General features: G+C 34.5%; 1 protein-coding gene across 1 annotated transcript in view; it reads left to right on the forward strand.

The window, feature by feature from the left end:
• The window catches only part of LOC122513489 (protein sine oculis-like), a 38,815-nt gene extending 19,170 nt beyond the window's left edge, over positions 1-19,645 (forward strand). The window contains exons 4-5 of the mRNA XM_043629878.1: positions 18,275-18,773; positions 19,048-19,645. Coding sequence (XP_043485813.1) covers positions 18,275-18,773; positions 19,048-19,332 — 784 coding nt within the window. The 3' untranslated portion in view covers positions 19,333-19,645. The remainder of the gene's footprint in view (positions 1-18,274; positions 18,774-19,047) is intronic.
• The last annotated feature ends 1,332 nt before the right edge of the window (positions 19,646-20,977 follow it).

Here is a 20,977-nt window from a genome sequence, read left to right on the forward strand (position 1 = left end):
CCCAATGATTATTATTCCTTTGTCACATGGCAGTTATTCGTTGTTCTTCGTTCGTCTCTCTTCTTCTTAAAGTGAAGAGAAGTTGCTTTGCATTTGCTTCAAGAGATTATTTAATAATAGCTGTCCTATGCACTTTTTCTTATAAGGGATGCTGACTTTTTATCTCTGGCAAATGTAGAAACATAAACATATTAGAAATGTTATGCCATTATATTCTGTTTCTTCTGAGTTGATTCTGTTCTTTGATTCTTTTTTTTTTTTTAATCAGTATCATCACACACATATAAATAAAATATATATTTTCAACTGGTAATTCTACTTTTATCCTGAGTCATATTTAATTTGGTTGGTTGGTTGTTTTGTTGTTGAAATACACACAATTGGAATATATTAATTAGATTCAGATATTATATTAATTAAATTCATATAACATATCTCTGTGAATACATATTATTTATAATTATTAAAATTATATATATATTAATATAATTAATAATTTAATATTAATATTATTAATTTAATTTAATATTATTTAATTTGTTTTTAATATTATTAATAATTAATAAATAATATTAATAATATGTTGTTATTAATAATTATGTTCAATTGTGTTGAATTCGTTGTTCATAAGATATTTTTTTGTTTTAATAAAAAAAAATGGTTGAAATATAACATAGAAATATAATAAAGATATTTCTATCTTGAATATTCTCATGTTGAAATAATTTTCATAGTTGGAAACTGGTTCGACCCAGTTTTCTTTGTCCCAAGTCATCGTTTAACGATCCTACCCAAAACACTTTTATTGCCCTGGCTCTTTAAACATGTTATTCCTTCTGCATTTCCGGGGCCCACTTCTGATCATCTCTCTCAGCAAAGTCCGAAAGATCGCGGTCCGTTTCTTTGACTTCACAAGGGTTAAAAACAACATTGAAGAAGACTAAGATAAATAATGTTGAATCAGAGAGAAAGAGAAGAGGTTTTCTTTTTTTTTTTCTTTTTTTTCTGTTCTTTTCCTTTGTAGAATACCGTCCATGAAATATTTTCTTCTTCTTTTTTCTTTTTTTTATGTGTCTTACATCTTGCTTAAATAGGAAAGAAAAATAATATTAATAAGTCAAACTAAATAATAAATACAAATTTACTTTGCATTGTATTGTTTCGTATGTGTGCGTATTTTGTACATTTTTTCTTGTTTTTTTTTTGTCTAGAAATGATTTAGAATCAGTTCATTCTAATTATTCAGGATCAGTTTGATTATATAATTGCATCAAAGTAATGATACAATTTTATATTCTATTGTATTGTGTCATATGTAATAAGATTTAATTTTATTTTATATATATGTTTATTTTTTTTTTATATAGAAATGATTCAGAATTAGTAACAGTTTGAAAAATAATTTGCATCAAAGTATTAATACTAATTTACTTACAATTGCATTATATGGTGTAATATAAAATTTAAGTTTACTTTGTACATTTCTTTCTTTTATAAATGATTCAGAATCAGTAACAGTTTGCAAAATAATTTGCATCAAAGTATTAATACTGATTTTCTTTTTATTTCATTATATGGTGTAATATAAAATTTAAGTTTACTTTGTACATTTCTTTCTTTTATAAATGATTCAGAATCAGTAACAGTTTGCAAAATAATTTGCATCATAGTATTAATACTAATTTACTTACAATTGCATTATATGGTGTAATATAAAATTTAAGTTTACTTTGTACATTTCTTTTTTTTATAAATGATTCAGAATCAGTAACAGTTTGAAAAATAATTTGCATCAAAGTATTAATACTAATTTACTTACAATTGCATTATATGGTGTAATATAAAATTTAAGTTTACTTTGTACATTTCTTTTTTTTATAAATGATTCAGAATCAGTAACAGTTTGAAAAATAATTTGCATCAAAGTATTAATACTAATTTTCTTCTTATTGCATTATATGGTGTAATAAAGTTTAAGCTTACTTTGTACATTTCTTTTTTCTTATAAATGATTAAGATGAGTAACAGTTTGAAAAATAATTTGCATCAAAATAATAATACAAATTTACATTTTCCATTGCATTGTAGCATCACATATATAAAGGTTTAATTTTACTTATTTCACTAATACATTTCTTTTTCTAGAAATGATTCAGGAACTCGAACAATTTCAAACAAAATTGCATCCAAAAATAACCAGAAAAAGAAAAATCCGAGTAAACTTAATTTATTTATATTTGTTAAAATGTGTAAGAAATAAAGTTGGATGATAATAATAGTATATAAATGATTATTGCTGCAAAGCTAAGTAATAGACTGTGCGTGAAGGAAACATTAAACGATTTAACTATCCATTCCAACATAGCTTTCGTCTTCGTTGGAATCGATTTCTTGGCAGGATGATGAGCCGTCGTCGTCGTCGTCGTCGTCGTCATCGTCGTTGTCGTCGTCCTACGTGGTTGTAGCAGCCAATAATGGCTTCGCAGCAGCGTTGTTCTCAGTGTCAACAAAAGTTTGCTAATGTACCCGTCCTACATAGAAGACTCACCCTCACCCTTATCCTCACCCTTATCCTCACCCTTATCCTCACCCTTATCCTCACCCTCACCAACGCCCTCTCAGTGTCTCTCTCTCTTTTTTCTTTTAACCCTCTTTTACCATCAACTTCACCCTCATTTTCGTTTCATCCCCTTGTCTTCCTTGTCATTCGACTACGCAAACTGATCGAAAGGATTGCACTAAAGAGCCACATCCATTTTTTTTTCCTTTCTTTCTTCTTTTTCTATTCTATTCTATTCTATTCTACTTTGGTTTGATCATTTTTTTCGCATTATTTTGTTATTCGATTTATTTTAACGAAATTCAGATTTTTTATTTAACTTCTTATTTTTCTTCTTCTTTTTTCTTTTTTTGTTTTTTTTTTTTGGATAATAAAATTCGTTTTGTAACTTCTTCATTGGTTTCTCGAAATAATTGACAAATCGTTGTACGTCAAATAATATGTCTGTCCTTTTTTTCAAATTATACTTTTTTTGGCGCGTTTAGGAAAACAAATGACGGAGAGTGAATTTTTACGCGTGATGCGCGCGCACACAGCGACATGAAATTTAACAGAATGAAGTTGGTCGTTTATTTACGTATGCGCGCGCACAACGACGCGAAATTCACGTTATGAAGTTTATTTTATACAAAATGTTTCTTCTTTATTAGTGTTATATAAATTATTATAATAATAATAATAATTCCATCGCGATGTTATTTACATTTAATTACGTAAAAACATCTGTACGAAATACACAAAGAAAAAGAGAGAGAGAGAGATAAATAAATAAAAGAAAGAAAAAGAAGGAAAAGAAAAAAGAATGAAGTGGGCGCGGAAAAATTGAGGGGGTGAAATGAGGAGATGGTGGGGGGTGTAGGATAGGTTAAGGGGGGGTTAAATCGAAGCTTTCACGATGCGGGGGGAGGGGGCAGGAGTGAAGACGATAGAGATAGCACTTCCCGGATGTAGAAAGGGACAGCAGCTGTGAGCTAGGGCTGAAGAGGTTGTAAAAGTGTGAGTGAGATGGAAGTATTGGGAAGTAAAAAGGTATAGGTTCTATTCAGAAGGGGGCAGAGAGAGAGAGAGAGAGAGAGAGAGTGAGATGGAGATATAATAGTAGTCGGGTCCTTTCCAAGGGTTGGACGTGGGTGGCTGCACCAATATTGACTCTTCCTGAAAACCTAGGGAGTTTTGAGACCCCAACGCAAGGAGGGGTGATGAAAACGCGTGAGTGAGTGAGTGAGTGAGTGAGTGAGTGAGTGAGTGAGTTAGTTAGTGAGAGAAAGAAAGAGACAGATATAGAAAGTGTGGAAGCTCCTCTTGCGTTTTACCTCGCCATTCGTACGAACCACCGAAATGGCGCCTACTTTTACTCATCACATTTTTTCTGCCATGAGTATATATTTTTTTTCTTTTTTTTTTTTTTTTTTTTTTTTAGGAAAATTATCTTATCGTTGGTTGTTTTATTTCTATTATTATTATTATTATTATTATTATTATTATTATAATTTTTCTATATTGTTTTTATACACTTTCCTGATTATATAATACGTATATACTTGTGTTAAATGTTAATGTTATTTTGGGTGAAGTTTTTAATATGCAAATTGTTATATTTGAAATGAAATGATATTTTTTTGTATGTTAAAAGTAACATTTTATATTTGACAGTTTGAATAATTAAAATATCGTATCGTAAAATAGCGTTTGTTTCTTTTGGGTTTGGATAATTATATTTAGGATAAATTCTTAGATAATCATTGATTAATATTAATTTGCGATGAAAATAAAAGTAAAATAGGTGGCAGACAGACGTGGGTAGAAATAAAAGAAAAAAAAGAAGAAAAATAGAAATGTTATGATTCATCTAAACTTGCGTAGCATTTCGCGGAGAGTTGAACGCTAGAATCAGATAATTAGATAGATAAATAGATAGAGGTTGAAAGAAAAATTACGAAGAGACGAAAGAAGGTGATGATGGTGGCGGTGATGGTGGTGGTGGCAGTGTGCAATCTGTTTCTTCAGCCAGAGCACAACATCAGGTCTGCTTCGTTCGGCTTTGATGGAAGTCGATCGGTGATATATCGTCGCTCCTCGACACATCGACTTTGATGGAAATCGATCTCGTGATCGTCGACGTCGTATCGAAGGAAAGGACTCGCGGTGGCAACCCACGCTACCGGTTGCGGCCATCCAACCATTCTTTTCGAGCTATAACAGGAATAGTATATGTGCTAGTCACAGTTCTTCCTTCCTTCTCTTTCTTTCTTTCTTTCTTTCTTTTGATTTAATTTTTTTTTTTAATCCTTGTTTCAACAACCGAACTCAACCTTATTGCATTTAACCGATCGAGATTCATCTTCTTTTACTTACGTAATAATAAAATCATTCAAATCTTATTCGTAAAATATAATATTTTTTTGTTCAATTAGCTGATAAATAACTTGGATTTAATTTTAATTTAAATATTATTAACACATATATATATATGTTGATTGATTTATTGATATGTTGTTGTGATTGAATGAAATAATATACGTTAATATAAATTCATTCATTCAAACAATATTCAATTGATATCAATTAATAATCAAAAACAATATTTTAGATAATATATAATTGTTATATTAATTATAATTATATTAGAGTAAAAGGGTAGAATGAATGAATTTATATTTACGTCAATATTTCATTCAATCAACATTTTGATAAATCAACATATATTTTTCAAATGTTTATAATATTTCAATTAAAATTATAATTTAATTTGAAAGGAGTCATGAAAAATTATTTAAGTTCATAAATCTAATTGGTTAATGTTGAATAACATATAACATTTCAATAAATCAACATATATTTTCAAATGTTAATAATATTTCAATTAAAATTATCATTTAAAATTTGAAAGGAGTCATGAAAAATTATTTAAGTTCATAAATCTAATTGGTTAATGTTGAATAACATATAACATTTCAATAAATCAACATATATTTTCAAATGTTAATAATATTTCAATTAAAATTATCATTTAATTTGAAAGGAGTCATGAAAAATTATTTAAGTTCATAAATTTAATGGTTAATGTTGAATAACACACATAACATTTCAATAAATCAACATATTTATCAAATGTTAATAATATTTCAATTAAAATTATCATTTAATTTGAAAGGAGTAATGAAAAATTATTTAAGTTCATAAATCTAATTGGTTAATGTTGAATAACACACATAACATTTCAATAAATCAACATATATTTTTCAAATGTTAATAATATTTCAATTAAATTATCATTTAATTTGAAAGGAGTAATGAAAAATAATCTAAGTTCATAAATCTAATTGGTTAATGTTGAATAACACACATAACATTTCAATAAATCAACATATATTTATCAAATGTTAATAATATTTCAATTAAAATTATAATTTAATTTGAAAGGAGTAATGGAAAAAATTGGCCAAATTCGTTGTAAATCTAATGGTTAATGTTAAATAACACTCGATTATTATTAATACGATGGCAACGTAATTACGGTTGAAGTTTATTGAGGTCTCGAATGAGCTAATAGTGTTTGCCGAATAAGGCTGACTCGTCCAGGTCAAGTAAAGAAACAGAGAAAGAGAGAGAAAGATTCGTATGTACATATCGTTCTCGTGCCGCTGACGTCCCCAAAATAGCTACGAACAGTGTCCCGTGAAACAGGAACGACGGCAACGGCAGCAACCAAGCAAGCAAGCAAGCAGCAGCTTCAGCAGCAGCAGCAGCGCTTGGTTTACGGTTACAGCATGCACGGTGTCTGAGTAGCGCGTTCTGCGTGTCTGAAACCAGAGAACCCTATCTTGTCAACGTGTCTCGCGAACCACGCCGATGACATCCACAAACCATTCCGCGAACACACGAGATAGAAGCCCCCCACTCCACCCAACCCCTTTGCGAATGGGTTGTTGATTCTTTGGAATGATTACAACACTTTCAATGATTCAATTTCGATCACAGATAATTTTGTATCAACCCCTTAAGCCCCCTTAACCTCTTACCTTTTTGTAGAAAAGAAATATTTTGGTAATAGTTTGATAATTTGGATCAATTAGATGATTGTTAAATAAAGGTGAATGGTTGTGTTGATTTTTTGAAATGATTTCGATCATAAACAATTTTGTATCAACTCTCTAATCCTTCCAAATCCCACAAACCCCTCGAGCTCCAATCTTTTTGTTGATAAGAAATATTTCTGTGATGTTTCCTAGAAGATTTTGGAATTATTTTGTTAATAGTTCGATAATTTGGATAAAAACTAAGACTAAGAGATTTAACTAAGTTAAATAAAGTTTTGACCTTACTGTTTAGATCCATCATCATAATCTTAATACCTGGCATCGTTTTGTCCTAGTTATGTCAGAGTCTTTGGGTCGACGTCCAAAGACCATCTCAAAGTGACAGAAAGATACTGGACCAAAATAACCCACGTGTCGTGTTCATCCTCCTCATCCTCCTTAAGTAATTTTCTCTATACTCAAAACTGATGACATCATATATATATGTGTGTGTACTTTGAAGAATCAAGTATAATGGTTAACCTAAATATACTAATACATTTTTATTTTTCTTTTATTTTTTTTTTAGAATTATTTCATGCTTATTGATTCGTCTCTTAAACCCCTTAAAACTACCGTGGGCGCTTATAAGCGCCCGTCGTTCTCGTTACATCTCTAATACTTATACTAACAATTCGGTACACGATACAAACATATAAATAATATCGTTTGAATGTAATTGTAAATACATTTTACCCCCAAAATTTACATCGGTCTGATTTATCTCAGAATTCTGGCCCCGTGATCACAAATTTATGTAAAATATCAAAATCAATTGACCGATAAATACAAACTGTGTTTCCATCGTTAACAATCAATAACAACTATCTTCCCATAAACACGATGTCTGCGTGTGTGCATGTGCGTGTGTGTGTAAGTATAAGTATTACACATTTATTATTTCAATAAAGAAATACTCGCGTAACTTGGAACGGTACGTTTCACAAACAGATTTTACATCCAACGGCACAACCCCAAAAGAGAAAAAGAAGAAGGGCCCTCCTCCCCACCCCTCTCCCCATACACAAAAGTGGAACAAGACAAAAAAAAGAACAGAAAGAAAGAAAGAGAGAGAGAGAGAGAGAAAGAAATGAAAAAAAAGATTACAGTACACACGTCGGGACGAGTGAATGTGCATTTGCGAGAGTAGACGCGTGGTCCAGGGTCTCTTCCGGTTGGAGAGAAAGAGAGGAAGAAAGAAACCGTAGAGGAGGGAGAGGAGGGGGTTGGCTTGGGGATAAGAAAAAGGGGAAGGGGAGCAAGCAATCCCCTTTTTCGTCGAAAAAGGGAGGACGGCGGCTTGGGACCGGCCATGTTGGGTTGTTGCCTCGGCCATTTTTCGGACTTGGGAGAACAAAAAAGGCGAATAGGCTTCTCCCTCTCTCTCTTTCTCTCTCTTCCCCTCTCCTCTCCTCTCCTCCCTAACGTGGAAAGCCGCTTTAAAGAAGACCACGTCAAATCTGACAGGCCACCACCACACGAGGGAGAAAGAACGGTAGGGAAGGGGGGGGAGCTGGGGCACATATGCGCACGTTAAGGACCAAAAGGGCCCGCCTCGTGCTGAAGGAGTCTCGTCTTGAAAAGAACAATCCTCTTACTCTCTCTCTCTCTCTCTTTTTATCCTTCATTTTCCTCTCCTCTTTCTCTACTCTTTCTTCATCTTCATCTTCATCTTCATCATCATCTTCTTCTTATTCCTCTTCTTCTTCTTCTTCTTCTACTTCTTCTACTTCTCCCTTCAGCAGCGTTGCTTACGTACCTCGTCCCTTTTTTTTAAAAAGGGAATAAGGGGACAGAGGGGGCATTCATTCATGCACGCATTCCCAGAATTCACGTACCGTTCTTTCCTATGAACATTAGATGATCGTATCCCTTTGTATGGTTAGTCCCATCGACCCCCACTCCTTCCCGTTCTACCCTCCTCCCTCCCCCTATACGTGTACGGATGCATGAGTTTGAATTTGACCGATCAATGATACTTATTTTCTATTTCAATGGATTTGTCATTTGAATTTTTCTCGTTTACTGTGTTGTCGTCTGTTTATCGTTGACGTTTAACGGTTCTAGAGTATTTGTTTTTGTTTTTGTCAAGCTTTTCTTTTGTTTGCAACACTATAAGCATAAAACTTGTCGATCACGAACTAGTTTAAATGATAATTGCGTAACAAAGTGTAAAAAAGGTTTTGATAAATCGTTCGTAAAACAGTGAAACTAATTGGAATCTAGCAATCTGGGTAGTATCGTTTGGTAGATAACATTTGAACATTTGATAGAATAATTGAATTCGTTACTTGTTATTATTGAATTTATTTGGAGAAATTTCATTTGGATCTGATATATCCTGATCGGGAATCATCAATAACAAATAACCCATATATAATATGCGTGTTCTCAAATTGTAAAGGCCGTTGGAAGAGGTATTAATTTGTTTTCTGATTTAACCATTACCACTACCACCACCAGCAGCAGCAGCAACAGCAGTACCCTTGAAAGTACGCACGTTACGTGTGTGTATCACTTCTTCGTAACTGTCCAAGTTTTAAGAAAAGCTAGCCTAGTAGACGATGAGGAAACGCATGTCACAGTGTGAAGAGGAAATTGCATGTCGCCCAGAAAAAAAATAAGTAAAATGTAATAGTAGTAGTAGTAGACAGTTGGAGCAATATTCCTTGAAACTGTCGTTCTCCTTTCTCTCTCTCTCTCTCTCTCTCTCTCTTTACCAAGAAAATTGTCGTCTGGTCTTCTCGTCATTGGTTTGCACAATAGTAGTGCCAGATGACTTAATCGTTAGAATATTGAGGCTAACCTAACTAACGAACTAAACGGCTGTTCTCCCTTCAGACTAGACTCTAAACTAATAATTTCATGATTTTACCTAATTTCAAGTATCTCATTCCGTGTTCGCATTTACATCGAGGACACACCAGACCAGACACGCGCTAATTTCTCTTCATTTATTTAACACACCTATTAACTTAACGTCTAATAAAAGACATCAACAACAGTTCTTGAATTTCTTTTTTTTTTCGAGTAAAAGCCTTTCAGATTACTGCGGGCGCATATATGCGCCCAGCGTAAACTCATCTGTCCGATCTATGAGACGCATATACGCATCCAGCGTAAGCCGCCTGTCAGATATACGGGGCGCATATATGCGTCCAACGCAAACCCATCTGCCCGATCTGTGGGCGCATATATGCGCCCATCAATTTTCTTCTCTATTTCCCTCGTTCTTCGACATTTCTTTCCCGATTTTTTTTCTTTTATTCGATCAATCTAGTAGAAATGATCAAAAATGGTTAAATTTCGTTCAGGTGGATAGGTTTCTGTCTAAAAATAATTTTAAAAATTGTTATCGTTTGCTTACAGTAATTCATTTGTTAGAAAAATGATGAATAGATTAATGATAACATTTGAATAGGTGGATTCTTCAATCAATTTACAAATAGTAATCCATTTGAACAGATAATACAGATGATAATATAAAAGTTGTTCTGGTAGATGAAATATATAGGACGGTTTGGTGAACCATCTCAAAGGTTTTACGATGTACATTTTACCTTCATCTCGGAGAGAATACAAGAAGGAAGAGGGTTGGGGGAATGTAAACGACGTCTGGCACGAAAACTCGTATTCCCTGGCACGTTATCTCTCTCTCTCTCTCTTTCTCTTCTTATTCTCTCAGTCGTGTCTGCACTCTTTGGCATACGCATTCCTACGTGCAATTCCTGTTGAATAACGTCAAATCAGTCAGATATAAACGCCATGGCGCGCCATTCATTTACTTGCCGGGGTTCCTCGAATAATACTTGGACGTTTTATTGCTGCCAAAGTCAACGGGTCGGTAACATTTCTAATTGTTATATCGATATATTTTATATATTTATAATATATCATATATAAATTATTATTATTATTATTATTATTGTTACTTTTTGCAATAATAAATTCATTTGGTTCGTTTGTTTGAAGAAAAATAAAAACGTAATTTACAATTAATTAGATTAATAATTATGAATAAAATGTAATGATAATTTAATATATGTATATTATACAACAAAAAATATAATATGTAACATTTTGTTAATTAGTTTCTTTTATTTTTTAATTTCTTTTTCTTTATAGAAATAATATAAAAACAAAAATATACAATAGAGAAAAATAGGTAAGATTAAAGATATTTAACCGAAAAAAGCTTGCCGTGTGTGTAAAGTAGATATCTATCCTTGGGAAAAGGAACTACCTAGTGGGCAGGTTCACCTTAATCCGGATTAAAGAATTCTAAAACACCAAAAGCGTTTTAACCTTCCCCCCTCCTTCTCTCTCTCTCTCTTTCTCTTTCTTTTTTTTTTCTTGATACTTCTCAACAACGTGTGTTGTTCGAATCAAGAAAAAAGTATCTAACGTTATGAAAAAGTAGCTCTTTTGATATTTCTGTCAAAATTAGGGGGCTCGCGGTGGGGGGGGGGTCCCGGGGGGGGATGTCTAGAGGAAAAAAAAGTTGACGGGAGTCACTGATTCGTAAGATAAATAATATGATTTAACAGGATTATTCACAGGTAGCTATCGTTTACTTACACGGGGTATCCTTCAACAACGAACTCCCCCTCCCCCCCCCCTTATTCCTTTCTTTTTTCCTTTTCTTCTTACCTCCCAGGTGTGATGATTATAAATTATGTTCCATGTATTTATCGAAGTATGAAGAACCCCCCCCCCCTTGAGACCCCAAAATAAGAAAAGAAACAAAATGTAGTGGTAAATAAAATTGGAGCGATATCTTTTTCGGAGCGGGGGGACGAGGTGGGGGGCGACTTATTTCGCGAGAAGAAGAAAGGAAAAGAAAACAAAAAAGTGCACAAGCAAACAGAATGAAGCTCAGGGTGAAATGATTATTCGTTCAGGTAAAAAAAAATGAAGGGGGGCACGAAAGAGGGGGCAGGGAGGGTTGTTCTAGGTTCGAGAAATGAGTCCGTCCCGCGGCGGAGTTTGTAAACAGAAGTTAGCTCGAAATGTGTATACACGGTAAACTATTTCCCCCTGCCCCCTGCCCCCTGCCCCCCTTCTTTCTCCCCATTATCTTAGGCCAAAGAAATTCTTCCCTATCTGGTTATGGAATCAGCTGCTGCTGCTGATGCTGATGCTGCTGCTGGCTTCTGCTGCTGGCTGTGATGTTGGCTTCTGTTAGTGGCTGGCTCACCTGCCGTGCGAAGGCCAGGCAAACTGAAAAAGAAAGAGCAAATTTTATTCCTATCCTTTTCTATCTTTCGTTATGTGGTCCAGATATTTCGAAAGTATACTGAAGAAAATGAAGAAGATGGAAAAATGTTCTGTGTTTCTATCCGAATACCGACGTACAACACTGGGAACCAATTTTTAACGTGTTTCTTTTTTTACCTGTAAAAATCATCCCTCGTGCATTTTTTTTTCTTTTTTTTTTTTTGTACAGTCCTTTAAATAATAGTTTAAGAGGTTTATCTTGTTACGGGTTTTGTCAAAGTTGCGACCAAATCTGGGCAAAACCTTTCGTCGAATGATCTTTTTTTTTTATTTTTGGAGGAAAAGAAATGAACGCGTATTGTTATTGTTAATACATCGTTCAAAAGAAACAAACAAATAATAATATCATCGTCCTCTTCCTTAAACCACTGAAAATTAAAATATTTCTTATTATTATTATTATTATTATTATTATTATTTTAAATAATAATCAATAATATAAGGACGTGTCCGATATATCCAAGATTTAAATTGAATAATCTCAGTGTCAGGTTTCTAAAGGGAAATTTATCTGTATACAATTTACTTAGACAAGATTCGATATTCTTCCTTCACCTGTCCCCCCTTTCTCTCTCCCCCCTCTCCCCCTTGGTCAATTATCACCTAGGATTAATCGTTTTGGCAGCATCGATTCAAACACTGACAACTAACCTACGGTGTTAGAGGGGGACACCCATTTTCCTTTCTCACTCTTCTCACTGTACCCTTTTCTTCTTCTTCTTCCTCCTCCTCTTCTTCTTCTTCTTCTTCTTCTTCCTATCTTCTTCTCTTTCTCGTTCTCAAACGAGTCAGTCTAATAATATTGTCTCGCGTTTCTAACGCAGCAAGGACCGCAATCGGATCGCATCTCGACCAGAATAGAAGTCGAAATCTCTGATCTTACACTTACACACACACACACATACACATACACACAATTTCACTGACACTCTCTCTCTCTCTTTCTATCTCATTTCATTTCCATTAGATTTTCTTGGCCACCATTCCCTACAACTTTCTCTTCTCTGTCTCTGCTTGACTTTAACGATAATAGTAATAGTCTTTAGACAAAAATGTCAAAATATCTGTTCACTTCTGGGACTAATTATCTTCAATCTTATCTGTTCGTAATACTTCTTCTTTTTTTTTTTCTTTCTTTTTCTTTGACGATCGAATATGTTTTGATTTTTGTGACTACTTTGATAGGGGGAAGATTATTATACAAATTATAACAAACACACCTGTGGAAAATATTATTGCATAAAAAAAAGCAGCACAGAACATGTGTGTACCCACGATAAAAATATAGTTGGGATTAGTATAATCGGTAATTTCATTTGTGGGATAAATTTCTGACCGTGTGTCGTTATTATTATAGTCTTCTTCTTTTCTCTGTTGTGTGGGGCAAGGGGATAGGGGTAGGGGGGAATGTGAAAGATCCTAATCGGGTCGCACGATTCCCCACTAATTCGCGTCTAAGTTTATATCGCATGGGACGACACGCCAAGAAAGAAAAAAAAGAGTATGGGGGGTGGGGAATACTCTTGAGATAACATCTCCCTAGTTTTTATTTTTTTCTTATACTATATACATATATATATTTTTTGTCTCTTTCTTTCTTACTTACGTACTTTCCACCCTTCCTCAGTGAGAGGGAGAGAAAATTCTCCTCGTAAAATCGGATTATATCGGTTCTGTCGCCCCGTTTACGTTGTCCTACACTTTATTCGAACCTGTTCGCATGATATCGTTCCAAAAGGGAGTGCAAAAGAGATAGATAGATAGATAGATAGATAGGAACACGACCTTGGGGGTCAAAGATTGTGAAAAGATCCCTCGTTAATGTTCCTCCTTCCACCCTTGTTGTTAAATCTTCCATCTAATTTCTCTTCCTTAATTCACCGCACCAAAATAGGGCGATAAATAATTCGCTAATCGTATATTATCGCACTTCTGATTGGGTGGATTGACGAGAAAGGAGAGGGGGGTAAGACGCCATTTTTCTTTTACGATCGGGAAATAATTCAATTCGTTTGATTCGTTCTAATTAACATTGTAAATAATGATAATAAATTGATCGATCATTTGAGAAATGATTCTCACTGATATTGTGAACATTATTTTGATCAAATTGGTGGTAAGCGCATATATGCGTCCTTAGTCTAAACGGATTGCTTCAGTTGGACGCATATACGCGCCCGTGGTACTCAAATTGATCTAAGTTTCATTGCTAATGTGAAAATTATTTTGATAAAATTGGTAAGCGCATATATGCGCTCGTGGTACTCAAATGATTAAAGTTTCATTGCTAATGTGAAAATTATTTTGATAAAATTGGTAAGCGCATATATGCGTCCGTGGTACTCAAATGATCAATGTTTCACTGCTAATGTGAAAATGATTTTGATAAAATTGGTAAGCGCATATATGCGCCCGTGGTATTCAAATGATTAAAGTTTGTCGAATGAAACGATTTATTTGTCGTATCTCGTTTATATATATGGAATGTTGTTATTGTTGTTGTTATAAAATATTATTTTATTAACTTAACGATTAATAAAAAGCAAATGTAGATACCACTACCTACCACGCCTTTCGATCATTATCTTTCCACGAGTTTGCATAGAAATTGTGAACTTGTGTTCGGCGTTGTTAGTTTTCTACGTTTCTTCTCTCGTGAGCCGTAAAATCTCTATCAAGGATTTAAATCATTCTCTTTCGAGTTCCTCGCCATAATCTCGTTTGTAAATAATATCTATGAGAACAATAATAATAATAATAATAAAAAAAAAAGAGTAAGAGATATTTGACAAAATAAAAAACACAAAAGCATAATCTAGATTTAAGAAAAAAAATGTTTATATAATAAATTAACAAATTAATTATATTTTATTGATATAAAATACATTATAGTACTATTTAAAAAAGAAAAATAAATTCAACAATATCAATGGGGATTATTAATACATAAAACGTATTCCTTAAAAAAAAAAAAAAAAAGAAATCATACAATATATTCATAACATAAAATTTCATTCCAACCAATCGAATAATATAAACAATATATTATCTTATTTTATTAATTAACAAATAATCATACACACTTTATTCTAACTGCATATTTTTCTTTTATACAAATTACAGAAAGAGTCTCGTGGTGGTATAATATTTATTAGATTTATAATATTCTTAGGAAGAAAACAAGTATAATAATCAAAAGAGAGAAAGAAAAGAAAAAAAAAGAAAGAAAGAGAAATAATTAACAAGGAAGAAGAAGAAAAAGAAAAAGAAGGAGGAGGAGGAGGAGGTGGATGAATAAAAAATTCAATGTCAATTCATTCCCTCTCTCTCTCTCTCTCTCTCTTTGTATTTTTCTTCTGATGAGATAGTAGTAGTAGTAGGTGTCTCATGGAACGAGCACGAAATAAATGTCTCCTACACGCGATGAGTCACAAATCCTAATGAAAATAATGCCCCGAAAGAAGCGTTTCGTTCTTTTCCGTTGGGGATCCTTGGTGCAATGCGGATAAATTTACTGCGCGATCCTTGGACGGATAAGGCATACCTGGGGACACCTCCTCCGTCGGGTTATAGTCTTCCTCCCTCCCTCCCTCCCTGTCTCTCTGTTTCCCTCTTTTTCTGGTATACAACGGGTGGCATGAAACGTGCGACGTATCCGAGACGACACCAGCAAGAGCACACGAACAACTAATACCATCACCATCATCAGTTTTACCAACACCAACACTAACGCCAACATCTCAACACCACTAAACAACTTTTGCTATCTTCTTTCTTTCTTTCTTTCTTTCTTTCTTTCTTGTTTACATGTTGGATCTCATCTCCTTGGTCACAAGATTCTCCTGGAAATAATTCTTTCCTTGAACGTCGTAGTCTCCTATCCAAGAGCAGAGAGGAGAAGGAGGAGGAAGAGGGAGGTTGGTTGGTCCGTACGACGAGAAAGATTTTCACCTGCCGAACAGATTTATCGTGGCTGCGTCTTTCCCCCGTCTTCTTCGACCTGGACCATCCCTAAAAACCAACAAACCACGTGTTCCAACGTCGTTAATTTTATTCCCTTTCTTTTTACTTCCTTTTCGTTTATTTCTTGTATGGGAACTTCGACAAATCGCATCCTAACATCTCTCCTCCTTTCCAACAACCACTAACGGGGTGATAGTTGCTGGTGGTTGCTGATGGTACATTCAAAAATCTGAATTTTAATTAACATAAGAAGACTTTTTATGGGGTTGTTTCGCGTGAAATTTTCTACAATTCGTCACAGAAGTTTAACATTTTTCTCTCACGTGTCCTCCCCCCCTCCATCCTAAAAGAAAGGTAGAGGGGGTGGGAATGATAGATGAATCATTTCGTATTCTATTTATTCTCAATCCCATTTAAATTGAATCACATAATTATAAAAGTAATTGCTTTTTATTATGCCTTTTGGCTGAATCCAATAAATAACTCGTGATATACATTTGTTGATACGTTTTCTGGCACAGTGTTTTGTCAATTATTCTTCTAAGTAACTCGTATTACTAAGTTTTCTGTCCACTTGCCAGATATAATAAAAGTTTGTGTTCTAATATTTAATAATATATGTATAAGTATATTCGAAAATTCAACATACTACTACTACTATTCAATTATTTCTATGATGAATAATATAAAATCGTTATCAAACAAACGAAAACAAATATTTTCATAAATTTAGAGTTGAGCTATTTTATACATTTTTATGACTTCATTTCCACTCGTCTCAAATCCTCCTCCTCCTCCTCCACCTTCTTCTTCTTCTTCTTCTTAATCTCGTGACATCATCTTTCTTTCTCTCTCTTTCTCTCATACTCACAAACAACAACATTCACGGTAATAAATATAAATCCGTTTGAAGAAAAATCAAAACCGATTCCCCTTTGATCGTAGACAAGAAAATTACGATTATAATTTAACCACCCCAACTCTCTCTCTCTAACTCTCCAGATTATTTTTTTATATTCTGTAATTTTACTCATCTCTTCGGAGAATAAAATGAAAACGCGTCGAGTTTTGACGCGTAGGTTGGGGTGGGGAAATAAATGGCTGGCCGGTGATCATATTCGCTAACCAAAACGAATCATCATCATCATCCTCCACTTTAGTTCTTCAATAATCGTCGCGTGTTCTTCCAACCAACCCCCTCCTAGCCCCTACCTACCCCTACCCCCGTCACCTTGTTAGGAGAATCAACAGAAAGATCAAACAAAAAGGTTTGAGAGAGTAGGAAGAAGAAGAGATTGTCCTGTCTTATCAATTGGCAGTAGCATCTATGGTTGATTCTGAGATAACCAGAGAGAGAATGAGAGAGGGAGAGTGAGAGAGACAGACCGGTTCTTGAAAACACCCCGTAGACAAGTGTCGAGGCACTTGCGACAGAGCCGTATCGCGGCGGGCATGTCTAAACGACTTGTAAAACAAGTGCTTAACGATTGCTCGTGTACCTGGACGGATGCGTGGAGGTTGGTTGGTTGGTTAGTTGGGTTGTGTGAGAAGAAAAGAATGTAGAAGTATAGAAAAGAGTGAGAGAGAGAGATAGAAACCCAGGCACACAAAGTCAGGAACTTCGGGTCCCACGTGTGTTTCGAGACTTCGAGGAGGTCCAGCTTGCTAAATTGAGTTTACGAGGATGTGTCCAATGCACCTCTTCTTCTGTGTCTTTTTTCTTTCCTTTTTATTTTTCTCTGACGTTTTTTTTCTTTCTCGTCCTCTTCTTCTTCTTCTTCTTCTTTTATATTCAACCCTTCCCCCTCTGCTGCCTACCCAGTTCGTTTCGTTGTTTCATTCCTTCTATTTCTCTCTCTCTCTCTCTCTCTCTCTCTCTTGGTCTTTCTTATTCTGTATTATCCCTTTAATTCACAAGTACACGTATATATGTGTATATGGAGGTGAAGGAGGAGATTCTCCAAGTACCCTTTTCTTCGTATTTTACACACGGACAACGGTATTATCTTATTCGATATTATTTCGATACTTTCTTCTACATTCTCCCACTTTTCCCTCCTCCCCGTTCTCGGATTCATTGCTGATCATGGAGTTGTTTCTGCGTTTCGCGTTACTATCTTGGGATCCTACTTGAATAACACTTACGTTTGCAATTACTCTTTTCTTTTATTTTATTTTATTTTATTTTATTTTATTTTCTTTAAAGTAATGAAAATATTTCTTTCGTAAATTATACGCCTACCACCACCACCACATCGCAACGTGTTTGTTATTACATACCTTATTTTTTTCTTTTCCAACAAATAATTCTTGTATAATCGTTGATGGTGTCTTGTGATTAGTTTTATTCATCAAATATCGCGTTTGCGTGGTTTTTTTTGTTTTTGGATTTCAGTGGTCAAAGGGAAGACAAAACTCACGGCGGTGGGCTTGGTGATTCCAGCAGCGAATCCGGCGACGAAGCCAAAAGACAATCCGTCGTTCAGCAACAGCAACAACAACAACAACAGCAACCGTCGGCTTGCGCTGTTCAACAGCAGCAGCAACAGCAACAACAACAACAGCAACAGCAAATGGTTGAACACCAACAAACGTCTAGCATGTACCAATTACCACCACCCGCTGCGGTTTCGAGTCCTCACTCCTATCATCAGACTCATGGTACTAGTCTGAGTCATCCTCATACACCTACCCATCATATGCAACACCATGACACCAGCAGCGAGAGCGGTGACGACAAGAGAAACCTTCATCATCAGTTGCAACATCATCTTCAGGTTGGTGCACACGGTACCCATGGTCTGGTTCATCCTACGGCTACTTTACCACCGCCGCCGCCAAGTTGCGCTCAACAAAAGAGTCAGCTTGATTATATGCAGTATTACAGCCCTCAGGTAATTAATCTTCTCGTTCTTTTATCTTTTAAATATCTAAAAACAATAAAATAAAAAAAAAAAGAACATTCAAATTTTGTTCTTTCGTTCAAATCTTTGAATACTGTGGACGCATATATGCGTCCAACGAAATTAACTCGTTATGACTAGGGACGCATATATGCGCTCGGCAGATTTTTGTTCTACCTTCCTCTCTCTTTGCTTGAAATGTGTGACCTATAATCGCGAAAACGGGCATCGTTTTTTTTTGGTTTTGTTTTTGAAATGTTCGTAGGATTACCTGATAGGCACGCCCACCTCGGCGGATCTGCAGAAGTCGCTTCCACACACGGCCACGTCAATGCAGATGGGTGCTATAGCACCATCGATGGGTGGCCTAAGCCCTATGGCACCTTCGACGATGTTACAGAACACGATGCAGGGAGTGAACACCATGAATACCATGTCGATGAATGGTATGGGAATGGGAGCCTATCAGGGAATGGGTTCGATGGGGATGACAACGTCGCACGCGGGTTACCACAGTGGACTCGTCTTAGGCGATTATCATTCGTTGTGACCTTGGGCTCCTAATGGTCAGAGTAAAAGGAATCCCGAAAAAACTTAAGGATTAAACTATTAAACAACTTTTCCTTAAACTCTTCTCATCTCGTCGTCGATTTGTGTCAGCCACATAATAATAATAATAAATAATATTAATAATAATAATAATAATAATAATAATAATAATGATCCGATGCGTTCAACCATCCGATTGGTTTGCGCGACACACGATTTCCCCCACCACCACTCCGCACACCCCCCACTCCGTTATCCAACCAATAAGTGGCATACGATTCGAGGACTCCTATTTTTACCACGAGCTGAGAAAATAAATGACAATTTAGATCAAACATAATAATAATAATAATAATAATAATATAGAGAAAAAAATCTATCATTTTAATTTGTTCAAATGTGTTTGATTATCTCAGTTTTTATATAATGGAGTCATTCGAAATAATGGCCACTTTCTCGGAGGTGGGATTCGGTTCCGCGTACGTTTCCGGATAAAATAGCAAAAGACATGTTAGCATTTTTCTTTATCCCTTTATTTTTTGTTTTCCTTTTTCATTATAATATAACCCTTTCTGCACGTAGCAAGGACCACCAATCACCACCAACCACTACCACTACCATAATTCTTTACATACACACTCACACACACTCCTCTTCAAAGAACAAACAGGTTCTTTTTTATTTTTGCGACTCTTAAACTAATTCTTTTATTTTGTAATATCTTTTTCTCTTTCTTTGTAGCGTACTATTTGTAAGTGATGAAATAATATGAAGGATAGCACAATCTGTAAGTTGTAAGTGTATGTGTGTAAGTGTAAATGTGTAAGTGTTCTTCGTTTACAGCGTCCTATTTCGACAAACCCAGATCATTTTATTTTTGTATATTAATTATATTGAAAAAGTGATATTATCAAAGTAAACATTGATATAATTTTCAATACATATACATATATATTTATATATATATATATATTAAATTTATATATAATTTATTTTGTTTTTAGAAGATCCTCTCTGTTATAAATTGAATAATTAATAGAACCGTTGTATACGAATAATCATTGCATATTAAAATCACTCTTAAATTACACACACAAAAACATAATTATATATTTTTGTTTAAACTTACATACACTATTTACTTACACGTTACACGTGCGTACGCTTCTGTCTGTCTGTCTGTCTGTCTGTTTGTCCTTTGTCCTTGACTTATTCCTGTATATATGTAGATATATTGAACACTTATTCAAAGCACACACACATACACAAACATACACAGAGACACTTGTAAGATGTTCTCTCCAATAAAATCTGTGGAACACACAAATAGGAAAAATAACAAAATGTATAACAGACACACACACACATACAGATATATTTGTATTGTTAGAAAACAAACAAACAAACAAACAAGATTCGCACAGTCTTTTATTCGCTATAAAATGAAAAAAATATAAGAAAAAGAGAAAAAAGAAAAAAGATAATTAAAAAAACACGTACCCGTCGCAATCTGTAAGTTTAATTAATTAGTCAAGTAAAGTGTAAGTTGGTCATTTATTCGCAATTCACGGTCTTCTGTTGTACATAGGTCAAATATTTACATGAGTGAAAATAACGTATGCATGTATGTATGTATGTATGTATGT

Source organism: Polistes fuscatus, unplaced genomic scaffold, assembly GCF_010416935.1.
Source record: "Polistes fuscatus isolate 324 unplaced genomic scaffold, CU_Pfus_HIC Scaffold12, whole genome shotgun sequence".
NCBI lineage: Eukaryota > Metazoa > Arthropoda > Insecta > Hymenoptera > Vespidae > Polistes > Polistes fuscatus.